Source organism: Ochotona curzoniae, unplaced genomic scaffold, assembly GCF_017591425.1.
Source record: "Ochotona curzoniae isolate NIBS_2020 unplaced genomic scaffold, NIBS_Ocur_1.0 scaffold_4505, whole genome shotgun sequence".
Lineage (NCBI taxonomy): Eukaryota > Metazoa > Chordata > Mammalia > Lagomorpha > Ochotonidae > Ochotona > Ochotona curzoniae.
The window spans coordinates 34,573,817-34,588,804 of NW_024467118.1; the positions used below are offsets into that span (position 1 = coordinate 34,573,817).

At 42.9% G+C, this 14,988-nt stretch overlaps 1 protein-coding gene across 10 annotated transcripts in view; it reads left to right on the forward strand.

Annotated features, from left to right (window-relative positions):
• The window catches only part of EBF2 (EBF transcription factor 2), a 185,674-nt gene that overhangs the window by 128,436 nt on the left and 42,250 nt on the right, over positions 1-14,988 (forward strand). For all 10 annotated transcript variants that reach the window (XM_040965856.1, XM_040965853.1, XM_040965852.1 and 7 more), the window contains one exon: positions 5,055-5,136. In XM_040965856.1, coding sequence (XP_040821790.1) covers positions 5,055-5,136 — 82 coding nt within the window. The remainder of the gene's footprint in view (positions 1-5,054; positions 5,137-14,988) is intronic.

Sequence of the window (14,988 nt, forward strand, 5' to 3'; positions counted from 1 at the left end):
TCTCACATGCAGGTGCAGAGTCCCAAGGCCTTGGGCCATCCTTGACTGCCTTCTCAGGCCACAAGCAAAGAGCTGGATGGGAAGCAGGGCTGCTGGGACTAGAACTGGCACCTAAACAGGATCCCGACACACTCAAGGTGAGGACTTTAGCCACTAGGCTATTGTGCTGGGCCCTTGTACTTGCATTTTTAAAGATGGTACCAGAGCTGGGATTTTAAGTGGTAGGGGGAGGGAGAGTGTAAATTGAATGGCCACTTCCATCTATCTGGAGAAATCTGGTGCTGAGTTTTGTGGCTATCAGACCCTTGCTTACCATCCTGGAATCTGGCCAGCAGTTGCCATTTCAGGGATTTTTGATTTCTCCCTGTCTCCCCTCTTGGAGCTTAAGTCGGATTCTGATTTGTGCATGCAGGTTCAAACTTGGTTTGTACCTTGGGAGGACACAGGACATGTCTAGGTCACTTGGGAGCTTTCGCTGTGTTTCTGAGAAGTGCAGAGTCTTCTAGAGAATAGAGGGGAAAGGGCCACCTTTGTACGAGGGGATCCCTCGAGGCCTTCTACCTGTCCCTGGGACTGTGCGGACCCAGGCTGCGTGCTGCACCTGCTCCCTGCGGTGTGCGGTTTTGCAGAATTTGGTTGTGAGCTCCAGGAGGTGTGGACTTTGCCACTGTGCCTGAACTTTCCTGATGGATAAAACACACTAAATGCATACTGATCAAATGAGTAAATAAAGGAATTCAGCAGTTTTCAGTCTTAGCATTTACTTCCGTGGGATTCTCTTTCACCTAACATTTTCCTCTTGGGGGTGCTACACCCCTCTCACTTCCCCCAAGAAGCCAGAATCCTTCACCCTTTTTTTTTTTTTTGTCTTCCCTACTCAGTTGTTCTTGCTTTACATTTTGTCCCTATTGCCCCTTTTAGGTCATGTTTTCTGAAGTTCCTGTCTAATAGCTTTGCTAATATGTAATTCATACATCATAAACTGTATTTTTTTCAAGATGTACAACTCAGTGATTCCTGGTAGATTCATAGGCTTGTGACCATCACAATGTAATTGATATAGGGAACACACAATGCCAAATGGAGCATGTGACCAAGATCCAGGTTCGAATCCTTGTATCCACCATTTATAAGCTTGGAGGTCTTTCGTAATTATCTGAAGTTCTTGGGGTCTTCCGTTTCCCCCAGCTGTACAATGATTCATCACTCTTAGATTGTTGTGAGATTCAAATGAGGCATTGTATATAAAACACAGGATTTTACTTTCTATGGTGTTGGTTAAATGTGATCAATTGTGGCCTGAATAAAATTAAATAGAAGATCTTAGAAATAAGCAGTTTAAATTTTAAATAAATCTTAGAAGATATTGTTATCATTGTTCCAGTCTGTTACTAACTGTTGTTATTTTGTGTCTTCTTGTGCCTAATTTATAAATTAAACTTCAGTCATGTCTGAAGAGAAAAAACATGGTGTATTTAGGGGCTGAGACATTGCCTAGGGGTTTTGGGACACCTGTGGCTGAAGTGTGGAAGCTACATAGATATCCATCAAGCCCCCTTTCTGGCGCTGCTGTGACCCCTGAACCCTTCAGCTGCTGAGCACACAGGACCGTGAGAAGGCACAAGGAGAGTGCCAATGTGTCACGCTGCCCAAGCACAGTCCCTGCCCCAGGATCCCCGAGGAAGGAACCTAGTGGAAAGTTGCCTCTGACCCAACCAGCTACCTGTCTGCAGAGGGGCACTGCCAGGGACAGCCAAGGCAACATCCCAGAGACTCCATTTTCTGCCCCTCACCTGTTTCCTTAGCCCCATCTCGGTGACCCCGAGCTGTCTTTCAGAAGCCACCGTGTCACCCACACATTGGGACTCAGGAAGTGTTGATGTTTGTTTTCAGGAGTTTGTCCCTGACAAGGCAGTCCCTTCCAGAGGTTCGTCAAGTCCGCGTGTTGTTTTTTTTTTTTCATTGCACTTACATAATATGAGAATGACTCGAAAGATGGGTGGAAAAACAAAGTTAAAAGACACATTATTTTGGTGTAAACCATTGTGAAATCCACACATAGTGTTTTCATGATACATATTTTCCATGAGCTTTTTGAAGATCCCTCCCCAGCTCCTCCTCCCACCGACTCCCCACCCCATTAGCACTTTGTATGGTAATTGGTTGCAGATCAAGACTTGTGTGCTGGTGGCATTTAATACATATTTGTGGACCAAAGGAATCCCTTTCAGTACATTTTATTTCCATCAGTGACCCGATTACCAGACTGAAATCTGAGGGTTTAAGTTCCCATTGTGATGTTACCTCTTGATTCCTCTTTATTGATGACACAAAGATAAACCTGTAGTTATCAGTGCTCACTTGGAAAAGCAAGATCAGAAGCCTTGCCTGCCCCATCCTGCTAAGGGATTGTAGTGTTCACGTTGTCAGTATTGTTGGGAGAACGTGGAAATGACCTCCATCCTGATGAGATGGGAAGCTGCACATTCGGTCTGGCTCTTGTAATTCATTTTGTTTCCCATTTCTGAGTGCAGAGAGCTGACATTTTCCAGGCAGCCTTGGCTTCAGTGGGATCTAGACCCAGGGGATTCGAAGAGAATTTGTTGCCTGCATGTTATGCGCTGGCTAATGGACTGTATGGTTGGTAGAGGACGTTGAATCAAGCCCTGAACACAGAGGTCAAGGGGGAAAACAGTGGAAGGCATGAACAAAGTCAGGAGCGCTAAAATTTTCTATTACTTTTCAGAACCATACGTTTGAAAGGATCTAGGTTTTATTTCTGGAGTGGTCATTTAGGGGTAACAGTGCCTGCCTTTAGAAGATACTATGTGTGTAAGAGAACTTTCTTTTCCCTGCCTCCTCTCCCCACCCGCCTTCCCCTTTGTAAGCTGAGTGCCACATCCCAAGTGTGCAGGGCTGTGCAGTTCATAAACTCAGCCCCCAGACACATGAAAGGGTCAAAACAAAGTGTTCTCCATCCCAGTAACTGTTTTGGTCCTAATTTAGAATGAATAAAGCCTTTCAGCAGGCTCTATGTTTCCCTAAATCAGTTTGATTTTATGTAAACATTTATCTCCTTTGCACTTTTCCACCTACCACGCCGTTCACGTAACAATAACGCCTTCGCGAACATTAATGTTTTCACCAGATCCACTCTGGAGGAGGAGTCGGGGAGGACGGAGGAAATCTCTCTCTCTCTAGCTGCGGCAGAACTTCTCTGAGATCTAGTGAATGAGAGAAAAACACTTGATTTTGGTTTAGTCCAGGAAAATTAAAAGTTGCTGCTGGGAGTTTTGGGGGTACGTGTGGTATGGGCTAGGGACAGTTGTCTAGAAAGAGATCCTGAAGAGAAAGGCAGGTGTTTAATACACGCTCAGAGCGTCCTTGTGCATTGCGAGTGGCTGGCGCTGACTGGGTAGGAATGTCCCCATCGCGCTAGGCTTCCTTTTTGGTACCTGAATCCCAATCTGTCTTCACTTACCAGAAAAGCAGTTTTCCCTCTAACGCCCTTCGCTGACTGCGGGCGGATGTTTCACTGCAGTGTCCGAAGTGGCGGCAGGCTGTGAATTTACACCACGGGTAAAGCAAGGCCGCTCTTGTCCTCGCCTTGTTCTTCTGGAGCAGCTCTGACCGGGACTGGGTGACACCTCTGTTACGTGGGATGGCAATGTCCCACCATCCACCCTCCCTGAGAAAGATGGAAAGACAGAGTGAAAAGTAAATGTTGTAAAATAATGAAACAGTACTTAGCTGTTACTTGCAAATTCACACATTGGGTCAGGAGCATGTTGGCAAATATTTTTAGCAACATCGTAGTCAAGGAAGATAGGAGCTATTTCTCCATTGTTGTTGTTGACTGTTTATCTTCTTCTCATAAGGTGTTTTGTTGTTGTTGTTTTTTCCTTGAAGTAGAAAGAGAATTAATTCAAGCGTTCTCTAATTCTTTTGTGTGATTGTTCCAAACATAAAATGGAGCAGAAGGTTGTGAAGGGAACATTTCCACTCAGCATCGCTTTAAAACAGAATTTTTGGAAGCATTGTTGATTTCTTCGTATTTTTTGTTGGTAAATCCTGGGAAAAATGTATATCTTTTCCTTTAAAGTTCTAATTCAAGGCATGGATGTGAGAGTTCTGAAGGGACTTTGGGACTGCGGTAAAATTTCGTTGTCATAGTAACAGAAAGGGAAATAGGCCTAGCTCACCTGGGACTTTAACACTGCAAAAGCTGGATTTTTTTTTTTTTTTAAGGAAAAGGACTCTGCAAGTGAAATAAGTGAAAAACTTACTGTATTTGGAAACAAAATTTCAGACGTTAATGAGATGAATTACTTCTGCCATTTTTCTTGGTTGAGGCGCTTTATCTGATTCCTGATGTCTGATTTAAAAATGGCCCAGAAAGTTAATTTAGGAGAATATGGGCTTCAAAAAATAATGTCTTCCCATTGATAACCTCTGTATTTTCCCGGATGAGCTAGAGATCATCTGGACACACACTGACCCTGAATCACAAAACCTCTGACCCGTGTGTACACAGACTTTGGATAACAACATACCATGTACTGATGATATGTGTAAACAACGGTTAAGAATATCAGGTCATCTCTGCAAGTGAGCATAGGTGTGTGTGACTGGGGAAGTGCCACCTACATCAGGTGCCCCAGGGGTCATGGGTCCAGTCTGAGCATTTTTAACCCTGGAGTGAGACTTTCTGTACAGCAAGGGTCACTGCTGTGTTTGAACACCCTCCCCCACCCTTTTTTTTTCCCAGTGTGTGTGCTGTGAAATCCCAGAGCCCATGCACAAACCAGAGCCCAGCTTGTGAACTGCTTAACAATCCCCTACAGTGATGAAGTAGGGGTTGCCGGGCTTGCGATTGAAAACATCCAAATTTGCAAATTGCACCAGGTCAGCACTGTTCGTTCACAGGCAGGGCTGGTTGAAATTCCCCAGACCTGAAATACAATCGCTTTCAAATCAAATCTAATAGAATGCAGATATGGTCTCCCTTAAAAAATGTTTACTGAAAAATGTAACACATTGCTTTCTCTTCACAGATTCTTTTTAAAATTTTTCCTCAAGTGCAATCAGAATTGTTTGAAAACAGCAGGAAACCCGAGGGACATGAGACGGTTCCAGGTAAGGAGTTGTGCCGATCTCGCCTGCTAAATAAGTCATCCTTTCGCTTTCTCTTTCTCACTCCTTTTTCTCCACCCCCAGTAACCACCTCTACCACCAAAGCAAAGAAAAGCAAAACAAACCCTCCCCCCCCCACAAAAAAAAAAAACAACAAAACCATCGTTCAGTGATGCTGCTAAGGGTCTAAGAGTCTAAGAGATAAGCATCTAGGCTAACCCTCATCCATTAGTAAGGGTTGGGGTGGGGGGAGCTTCATTTTGTCATATTTAGGCTTTCTGCCTCCACTGCCCAAGTCCCACTGGGAGAGGCAGCGACCTAGGCTGGAGATTTGATTCTAAGCCCTCAGGCTGCCCACTGCACACGCAGCTGCCCACAGCAGGAGCCGTGTTCTTGATATTCAGCCACCTTGGGATTTTTCAAAGCAGCTTCTCCATGTTTTTTGGCGAGCAGCAGCTTCTGCCTTTCCTCTTCCCTGGTTTAACTATTCAGTGGCCTCTCTCAGAGCCTTTTGGAAAGCAGCAGCCCAAGCGGCCGTGGTCACTTTAAGATCGCAGCATGACAACAAGACCCACGGGACAGTGACCCAGCTGCCTGGCAGTTAAATCTGCCACCGGTTTCATCAGCCTTGCCACTGATGTACTGAGGAGACGGCTAATAAAAACACAGAGCAAGGCCAAGGGTGTGGGGTGGAGCTGGGAGCAAGTGCAGCCCCTCTCGACCCCTTTCCTTAAGCTTTGAAGGATCCTACTGAATTTGCCAAAGGACCCCGCTGCCATTCATGTCCAAGTTAAATACATGGCATCCGCTTTTCCATAGAAAAGTAAAAAAGGTGTTCAGCACTAGTATTTGAACTTGAGGCTTTAAATAATCATCCTTGCAGCAATGCAGGACACAAGGATTTCCAAGCCTCACCTTTCAAGGTGGGAAATGAGGTTGTGGGTGGTGAAGTGGTTCGCCCATAATCAAAATGAGGAGCCCGTGGAGGCAGGAGCACGTGTTGGACCAACCTCTTCCCAGTAGACCACGGGTGCCACGGTGGCTCATGCGTTGCAACCGCCAGCTTTGTACATTGCAGCGCACTTGTAATTCTTGGCCATGTTGGAACAAGGAGCAGTGCGTTTTCGTTTTGTGTGGTACCCCACACATGCTGTTGTGCTCTTGCCTGTTACTTAGGGAGTTTCTGGGTTGTGGCCATGTTCAGACAGATGATTTGGGACAGAATCATTTGCAAAGTCAACAAACGAGATGGTTAAAACAGGGCCACTGAGAGCTATTTGGAAAACAAAAATCCTGTAATTTATCTATTTTTGTACCATTCGTGGTTATTAAGCCATCCTGCTATGCCTTTGACAACTTTGTGACACCACTTAACACAGTTCCCTTAAACACATGGAAGCCTACCTCTGTCCCACACAGAATCTTCCCTTGCTGAATGATCCCAAGACAAACAAATGCTTTTAGCCTCCCCTGGGAATGAAACAGGAACACTATACAGAGTGGAAGTATCAGTATTTCAAATAAAATAATAATAATAATAATAATTTCAGTCCAAAGGATAGCTAGATTCAGAAGAATCCCAGAGTACCTGGTTCACCAAAGCTCAGCCTCATTCTGGAAGAAGTAGCAGCAGATACAGGTTGGCACAGTGGCTCAGCAAGCTAATCCTTCACCTGCAGTGCTGGTGTCTCATGTGGACACTGGTTCTAGTCCCACTGCTGCACTTCTGATCTAGCTCCCTGCTTATGGACTAGGAAACTAGTGGTGGATGGCCCATGTTCTTGGGTGTCTGTACCCACTTGGGAGACCTGGCTTTCACCTGGCTCCTAGCTTTGGATCAGCTCAGCTTCAGTCATTGTGGCCATCTGGGAAGTGAACCAGTTGTTAGAAGATACCTCTCTCTTCCTGTCCCCCTCTCTGTAAATCTACCTTTCAAATATAAATAAAGTTTAAAAAATAAAGATAGGAAACAGAAGATGCTACTTCAGATTCCTTTATTTATTTATTTGCAAATTAGAATTGCAGATAGAGATTTTCCATCTCCCAATTTGTTTTCTAAATGGCTGCAATGGCCAGAGCCAAAACAGGCCAAAACCAAGAGCCAGAATCTTCTTCAGGGTGTCTTATATGGGTAGCAGGAACATAACCACTTGAGCCAGCCTTTGCTGACTCCCCCAGGTCATTAGCAGGGAACTGGGTGGAAAGTGGAGCCTCCAGGACACCAACGGGCAGCCAGATGGGATGGTGGCATTGCATGCGATGGCTTTGTTCACTGTGCCAGCACACTGGTCCCGTATTTCGTATCCCTATCCTATCCCATTCTCCACTTCTGTGGAAGGGTTTTAAGATAAAGAATGCTCCTGAAATTGTGAGGAGGTCTCAGAGAATGCCTCGTCCTTTTTCTTCTCCTGAATTTTAGCAAGATATTCACAAAGCCAGAGCATGCTAAAATTTCTGCTGCTTCCTTGGTTATTTGCTGAGTCAGGTTTTCATTGTGCCCAAGATTTCTACTGGCTTAAATAAATAGTGTTGGTTTCAAAGGGAGGAGAAATTCTGATCCTGGGTGAAATTATTTGATTTTGATAAAGATGGGGAGACAGGGGTATAGAGAGGAGGGTGTGGATTCTGTGCTTACATTATTTCTTGGGTAGAAATGAAAGCAATTTGCAATTTTTTGTGTGTTTTTCTGAGATAAAATTCATTCAACATAAATTTACTATTTTAACTCTCTTAGAAACATACAATTCAACAAATTTTAATGCAGTCTTAGTGCTTACAACCGGCACCACCTCTGATTCCAGAATGTTTCCATCCCCCCACATAGACCCCAGGCATCTTAATTCTTGTTTCTGCCCAACTGTCCCCAACCACTAACCTACTTTCTATCTCTCTGGGTTTTTCCTGAAATTTCATATAATTGGAATCATGCAATATGTGGTCTTTAGTCGGATTTCTTTTATTTAGTATAATGTTTTCAAGATTCACCTATATTGTAGCATGTATTTGGATGTCATTCCTTTTTATGACTGAATAATATTTCGACCTGTGAATATATCATTTTGTTTATCACTGTTAATAACCACTTGGGTTGTTTACACATTTTGGCTGTTATAAGTAATACTACTGTGAATATTTGTGCACAAGGCTTTTGCGAGCATATGTTTTTCATTCTCTTGGGAATGTGACTAAGAGTGGAACTTCTGGGTCATATGGTAGTTCTAACTTTAACTTTTTGAGAAATTGCCAGATTGTTTTCCACAGCAGCTGCACCATTTTCCATCACCACTAGTAATGTTTGAAGGTACAACTTCTCTAACTCTGCATCAACACTTAGTTGTTTTTTTGTTTATTTTTGTGGATGTGCAGTGCTATCTCGGGGTGGTTCCCATCTGTTCATCTCTAATGAGGAAGGATGTTGGGCTTCTCCTTTGTGTAATTTCTTCAGAGGAATGGCCATTCAAATCTTTTGCGTTGTTTTTAAATGTTGAATTGTAAGAGTTGCTTATATATTTGAGATACTCAGCTCTTATCAGTTATGTAATTTGCAAATGTTTTCTCCTACTTACTAGATTGTAGTTTAACTTTCTCCTGTTTTCCAAAAACCACTACGATGTGCATGCCGTGTGTGTGTGAGAGAGAGTGCTGATTCACTCTCCAAATGCTTACAATTGTCAGATCAAAGACAAAATTTTTATCTTATTTTAGATGATATTTACATATTTGATCAGGGTGGGAAGGATCAAGGGTTAGGGAAAAGTGGGTATGATCATTCTTTCCAAATTTTCACCTTGCTCCTGTTTCTGGGGGTAGGGAGGAGCCATACCCAGCCTCCCAACCACCTGCCCCAGTACCTGGGGATGGGGAAAGGCCACCTGATATCAACACAGGGTCTCGAAGTGATGCATGCTCTGAATCAAAGACAAAAGTTGTGAACTGCTCAATTCAGGTCTCTCATGTGCACAGTTAAAGCTCAATTACTTGAACCGACCTTGAATCCTAGGTGTGGGATGCAGGCAGCTTAGCTGGCCTTAAACTACAGTTATACACCTTAAACACCTATCCTTCCACTTTTTTTTGTTGGCATCCTTTTCATAAAATAATTTTTATACTGTACTCAGATTCTATTAACAAATAACTCTCCATGAAAGCTGTTTCATATGAAGAATGCTAGTATGAAGAGAAGCTCGACTGTGTGCTACTATAATAGCCAATTAAGATTCAGGTGCAAATAAGAAATCACTACAGAGAGTGTTGGGGAGTGTGAACTGAAGGGATGGTAACCTTTAGGACTTCTGGAACATCTTTCTCATTCAGAATGATAAAGTTGATCATCTTGGACCACATATACAATCACTCCAGTTCACTATTATTAGATGATCAAACACATTTTTGGATATGAAGGGCTCACTTATGAGAACTTGATATAGGCAAAATAGAAATACAAAACATTTCTGACCGAATCATGAACTCAAACTCTTCTCATCCTTCTTCCTGCCCCATCGCTTAAACCCTGGTGGGACCTGAATTATCTTCCCCAGAATGATCAGATGAGAAGATAATTGGTTTATCAGACTTGTTTTCAAGTCTGAACCAATCTTCTGTTTACCTCATTCAAGTCTTAGGTATCACTGGGCATAAAAAAACATCTATTAACAACACAATATGCTTTCACCTTTAGTCCATAACCCTTTGAGAATTTGTAAAAACTCTGCTCTTTGTCTAAACAAAAACCTGTTTTTTAAAAACACTGTCCTCCACAGATCTCCATTCCGCCACTTGACACTTGGTCTGACGAAGTTTCTCTTCACTAGACTGTGTGATGCTTGGCAGTGGTTGACAAGTTTTATTCACATTTATATTTCTCTCCAATGGCTAGCACAATTCTAGGTGCTCTATGGAGCAAATTATTAAATGAATCTAAGAGCAAGCAAGAAAAAAGACAAAAAGAAAATCTTTGTAGGACTTCCCCAAAACCTCAGTCCACTGATAATTTTTTTCTCTCCTTGAAATGGGGCAATTAGGTGAACACCAAGATGAACAGCTCCTTGAAACAAAGAAAAAAATATTTGTCGACTTTAGACTGATGGGCCTGTTAAAACGTGAATTCCGTTCTTTATTTCTCTGCACTATGGGCAGAGAGCAGGACGTTATAAAACCTAGAAGAAAATGAAGTCAGGAAAATAAAGTTGGGCACATTATCTTTTCCCACAGTCGATGTCTAAAGGACAGTAGAAATCAACAACACTTTGGCTTCTGTTGCTCTAGTGAAACCTAGAGGTTATTCATTCATTTGTGCATTCTCCCATCCTGTGCTACTGAGGACAGCCTAGGGCAGGCACTATCATGGGTACAGGAGATGGGACAGAGCATGCCAGAGGTTCACCTTCTGGTAAGGAGACGGAAGATGAAGAATGAAGGTACATGGATCAAGCTTGCTTGTCTGTGGTCTCCAAGGGACTTGGTGGGGAACAGTGAGAAGCCTTACCACGTGTCTTTGTGGTGCTGCCCAGAACTCGGCAGGGTGACCAAGTGTGGGGAATATAGAGCTAAATGATGCCCAGCGTTATAATATTAGCAAACAAGGATGCGCCTCATAGTGGTTTCCAGAGCCTTCCACAGCATCATCTACAACAGATACCAATGTTAGCAGCACTTTTACTTGAGATAGAGGTGTGGATGCCATCTTTTCACACAGTATGTCAAAAGAATGCTGTTTTAAAAAGACAGGATCCACTGTAAAAGTGTAGGTTGTTTTCCATGCTGTGGGCAGCACGATTGAGTGTTAGATCTTTCTGGAGTTGGTAGCTTTCTTGATAGTTTTGACATATCTCCGACTCTCAAGTTCCTTTTAATGAACTCCTTCATTCCAACTTAGAGCTTGCTTATATCTAAATAAAGATTCTTTCTTGAGAAGCTATTGGGTATTTCAGATTCATCCCCTAAATTACTCTCTTGTTTTATTAGGCTCACCAAAGTCGTCATCTTTCATTTGTACAGTCACACTGGGGAGAAGACAGCGTTGCATGTGTAGATGTGTCATCTCTGGCTTCAAGAGACAAGGATCCCAGCAGGCAGGGAAGGGCATGTGCATGTCTAGCCAAGGGAAAGTCCTTTTATGGGCTCAGTGGGGAGAACCGTAGGGAGGTTGCATGCACACCCAGGATAGGCTGGTTGATGGGCATGTGGAAGGGGCACACCTGAGAGGAAAGGAGAAGAAAGACAAGGAACTGTGGCCAAAAATATGTGCTCTGTCAAATGCAGATCAGGCTGATGTGATGTCCACCGGGAAGCTGGGTACTACAGGGGGCCTGGTGTGTGAAGGCCCTGTACTGGATGTAATGACTGCACAAGAATGATGGGAAAATTAATGTCTGTGACAAAGACACCCAGTCCACACAGCTGGGTGTTAGCCATTAGTCTGTTTTACTAAACGATGCGAGAGCAAAGGGCACGGCTACTCATGTCTTGGAATCAAGCCAAGATCCATCCAACAATCCCTTATGATTTTTTTTAAACCCCCAGCTCTTATATAAAACTTTTAATGGCACCACCATCTATTTTCCTTAAATAAAAAACATTGAATGTTTCTCTCACACCCGTTGAAGAGGGAAACGAGAGTTTAAATTAACTCCAAATGGTAAAAATTTAATACAGCTCCAGCTGCCTGCAGGTTTCTCCAGTTCCAACCTTTCAGTTGGAGAGCTACTCCAGCTGCTCTGTGATCTCATCCACCATTTGAAATGTGCTGTGCTACTGAGCAGCAGTTCTAAAGCACATAATGAAAATCACTTGACTTATGGCCTCGCACATCAACAGGTGAGTCCATTATCTGGTGATTAAACAAACCAGATAGTCCAAGTTAAGAACAATAATTATCTATTCAAGTCACAAAATACCTTGCAGGAGTTGAGTATCTTGGCCTTGGCCTTGTGCTGTCCATCTGGAGAAGGCTTGCTGGAGGTTACTTGCTGGGGGAGGTATTAATCTGCCACCTCACCCCGACTTCTTTTGTGTCTCGAATGATGACAAAAACCAAAGCAATCATTATTTTGACCAACTCACATAAGAAGTCTGCTTTGAGTTCTTTGTGAGAGAAAAAGAAGAGTTGCAACAACAGGTATTTGCTTAAGTAAGCTTTAGGAAAGTGTGTGCTGGATTCCAGGTAGGTACAAATAAATTCTGTTTAGGCACAAACAAACAAACTAAAAAACCCCAAGTGCTCCAGTATTTTGGCTAGCTGGAGTTTTGGCATCTGAAGCCATTTAGGGCAATCAGATACAAAACTTCCTGGAAGGCCAAACTTAGTTCTGCATGAAGAACTGCCTTGGGGGCTGGTATGCTCCTGGTTTTGGGTGGATGATGGGTGATTCATGAGGTTCCTGGGCAGAGAGCTAGAGATACATGCTGGTAGAGCCTAAGAAATGCACCAGGAATGTTCTGGGGGCTCCCCTGTGGCTCTCAAAACTTTCACTGGCAAAATACTGCCCCACCATAATCTTCCCTCTTGGCATGCATTTTAGATGGGAAAAACAATGGATTCAATGGAACAAAGCGAAGTGGGATGATACTGGCTGGTTCTCTGGCCTTGGCGATGAAGGGAAATGCAGTGTTGTACAAAAGCAGTGAAGGACCTCAGGCTCCATGTGATATGAAAGGCTGGCTCAAGCTCTCACTTGTTTTCTGTACCCACACAGCTGGATTTCAACAGGCAAACTCTTAAGAAGCAGCCTGAAATCCTAAAACCAACCTGCCAAGATGAGCCCATGTAAAACACTGAGCATACACTACTTCTGTTTAAAAATTTAAAATTAATGTTTAAATCACCCTGATGATAATTTTGGCCATCTCAGGCTGTATCTATCTCTTCACTTGATCAGTTCTGTAAAGCCTAGCCCCAGTCTTGCTTGCTTCATGAAAATGTCTGCTTCTGCCTTCAGTGCAGGTTGACTGAGCTTACCTCTGACACATAGACTGCTCAGTGGCTGCAGTTTGGGTCTCAGTGATCTAGTACTATGCAGTAACATCTCCTGTCTATGTCTAGTGTGTTTCTGCTTTGCCAACTATGGGATAAGCTCCTTGAGACAGAGGCAGTATTCTGAAGAAATGTCCATGGCAAGCAAGGGAGTCTCCATAAAATACCTAATGGCTGCTTAAAACCCCGTGCTTCCTGGTTATTGAAAGTACCTGCTCAGTTACACCACAAATGCCACAATCCTGCCTCATTTAGTGCTGTCTCTATGGTCAGCAACATTGGGTTGTTCTGTTTGCAGCTTGATGCTTCAACGATCAAAACATTTAACCTGATAGAATATGAAATAGCAGTTACTGCTAGGAATATTATTCATTCCTTCTCCTGTTAGTCCTCCTCCTCCATCCACTCCCCTCTTCTTTTTTAAGACAAACTCCATTCTTGTGGCATAGGTGTTTAAAAGTAATGTTGAAGGCTCCAGAGTTCACTAATAGAGAAAAACCTGAGCTTCAATTCTGGTTTGAAAAAAGGTTTTGTGCCAAGAATGAAGTGGCATGGAGACACAGGCTGTAGTAACCAATTGGTTTGCTGTTAACCTGGTTTGAATTAATTGAGGCTTAGACACAATTGTTGCTTTAGATTTACCTTATCAATTGTGAGAATTAGCCAGTGATGGAACCACCAAAGTTTATTTCTTACCACAGTTGGACTCCCAGTTTTACTGCCCACCACAGCCAAGAGGCCCGTCTTGATTTTCTCTGCTGCTTTAACGGTCTCTGTGTCCCTCTCCTCCTTCCACAGGTGGAAAATAAAATCCCACATAACAGCCGTGCTTTGGGAAAGCTGAAATAACATATATAGCAACTGAACAGTTATAAAGGAAAAGCACATCGTGAATTTAATTCCATTTCCAGATGTAAAATGTCATAAAGAATTTTTTTCCATACTTGGCAAAATAACAGGAATTTTTTAGACCATTTTATTTAGCTGGGTGTACGCATGTTCATAAGTATGGTATCAGAGTCTTCAATGCTGAGTGTGCTGTAAATGCTACATGTTATAGCTTTACTGAGATTGAACTACCAAAGGCCCCGCATCCAGCTAGGAGGTGCATGACTTGCATTGAATGGTGGGGACCTATGTCTCACCAGTGGTAGAAACTGGTATGTTTTTAAAGCAAAACTCTGATCTGTGTGTTGGAGGGGTTTTTAGCTGATGAAATTTTTCTCCAGAAACTATATACTCAAAACATTGTCTGTTTGAAAGAGCAGATCGTTTAGTCATTCCACACATTTTTCATTTGAAATTCTTTTTTTCCCTCTCCTTGTATGAAACTTTGGGTCTTTGTAGGAATACCTGGGTGTGAACTGAGACAAGCTAACTGCAAGGAAGGCTTGAGCCGGCTGTTGCTCTGACCTGTGTAATTCGACTAAATCATACAGTTAGAACTTAGAGAAATCTAAATATTAAACACACATGTACACATGTGTAGAGCTCCAAAAAAAAGGCATAAAAATAACTCAAGGGTAAGCATTAACCTGTTTAATAACTGTCGTCACATCACACACTATCATGGTGGTACCAAAGAAACAGCTCCTCTACTGGGAAGTGAAAGGAACAGGAGAGTAACAGATGTGTCCACCTGACAGGTAAATCCTGAAGTGGCCTTTTATGAGCAGGAAAGAACTGTTTACAACTCAGCTGTTTCTTTGTATAAATTATTAGAGCAAGGGAACTGGGAGAACTTGGGGGCAATGAATGAAAAATAGAATTTGAGAAAACCAGTTTCCTTGGGTCATTGTAGCAGACCACTAACATGTTTGTAGATTTTACTCCAAAACTTCTCCTCATAATTTTCAAGGGGAAATAAGACATCTTATTCTTGT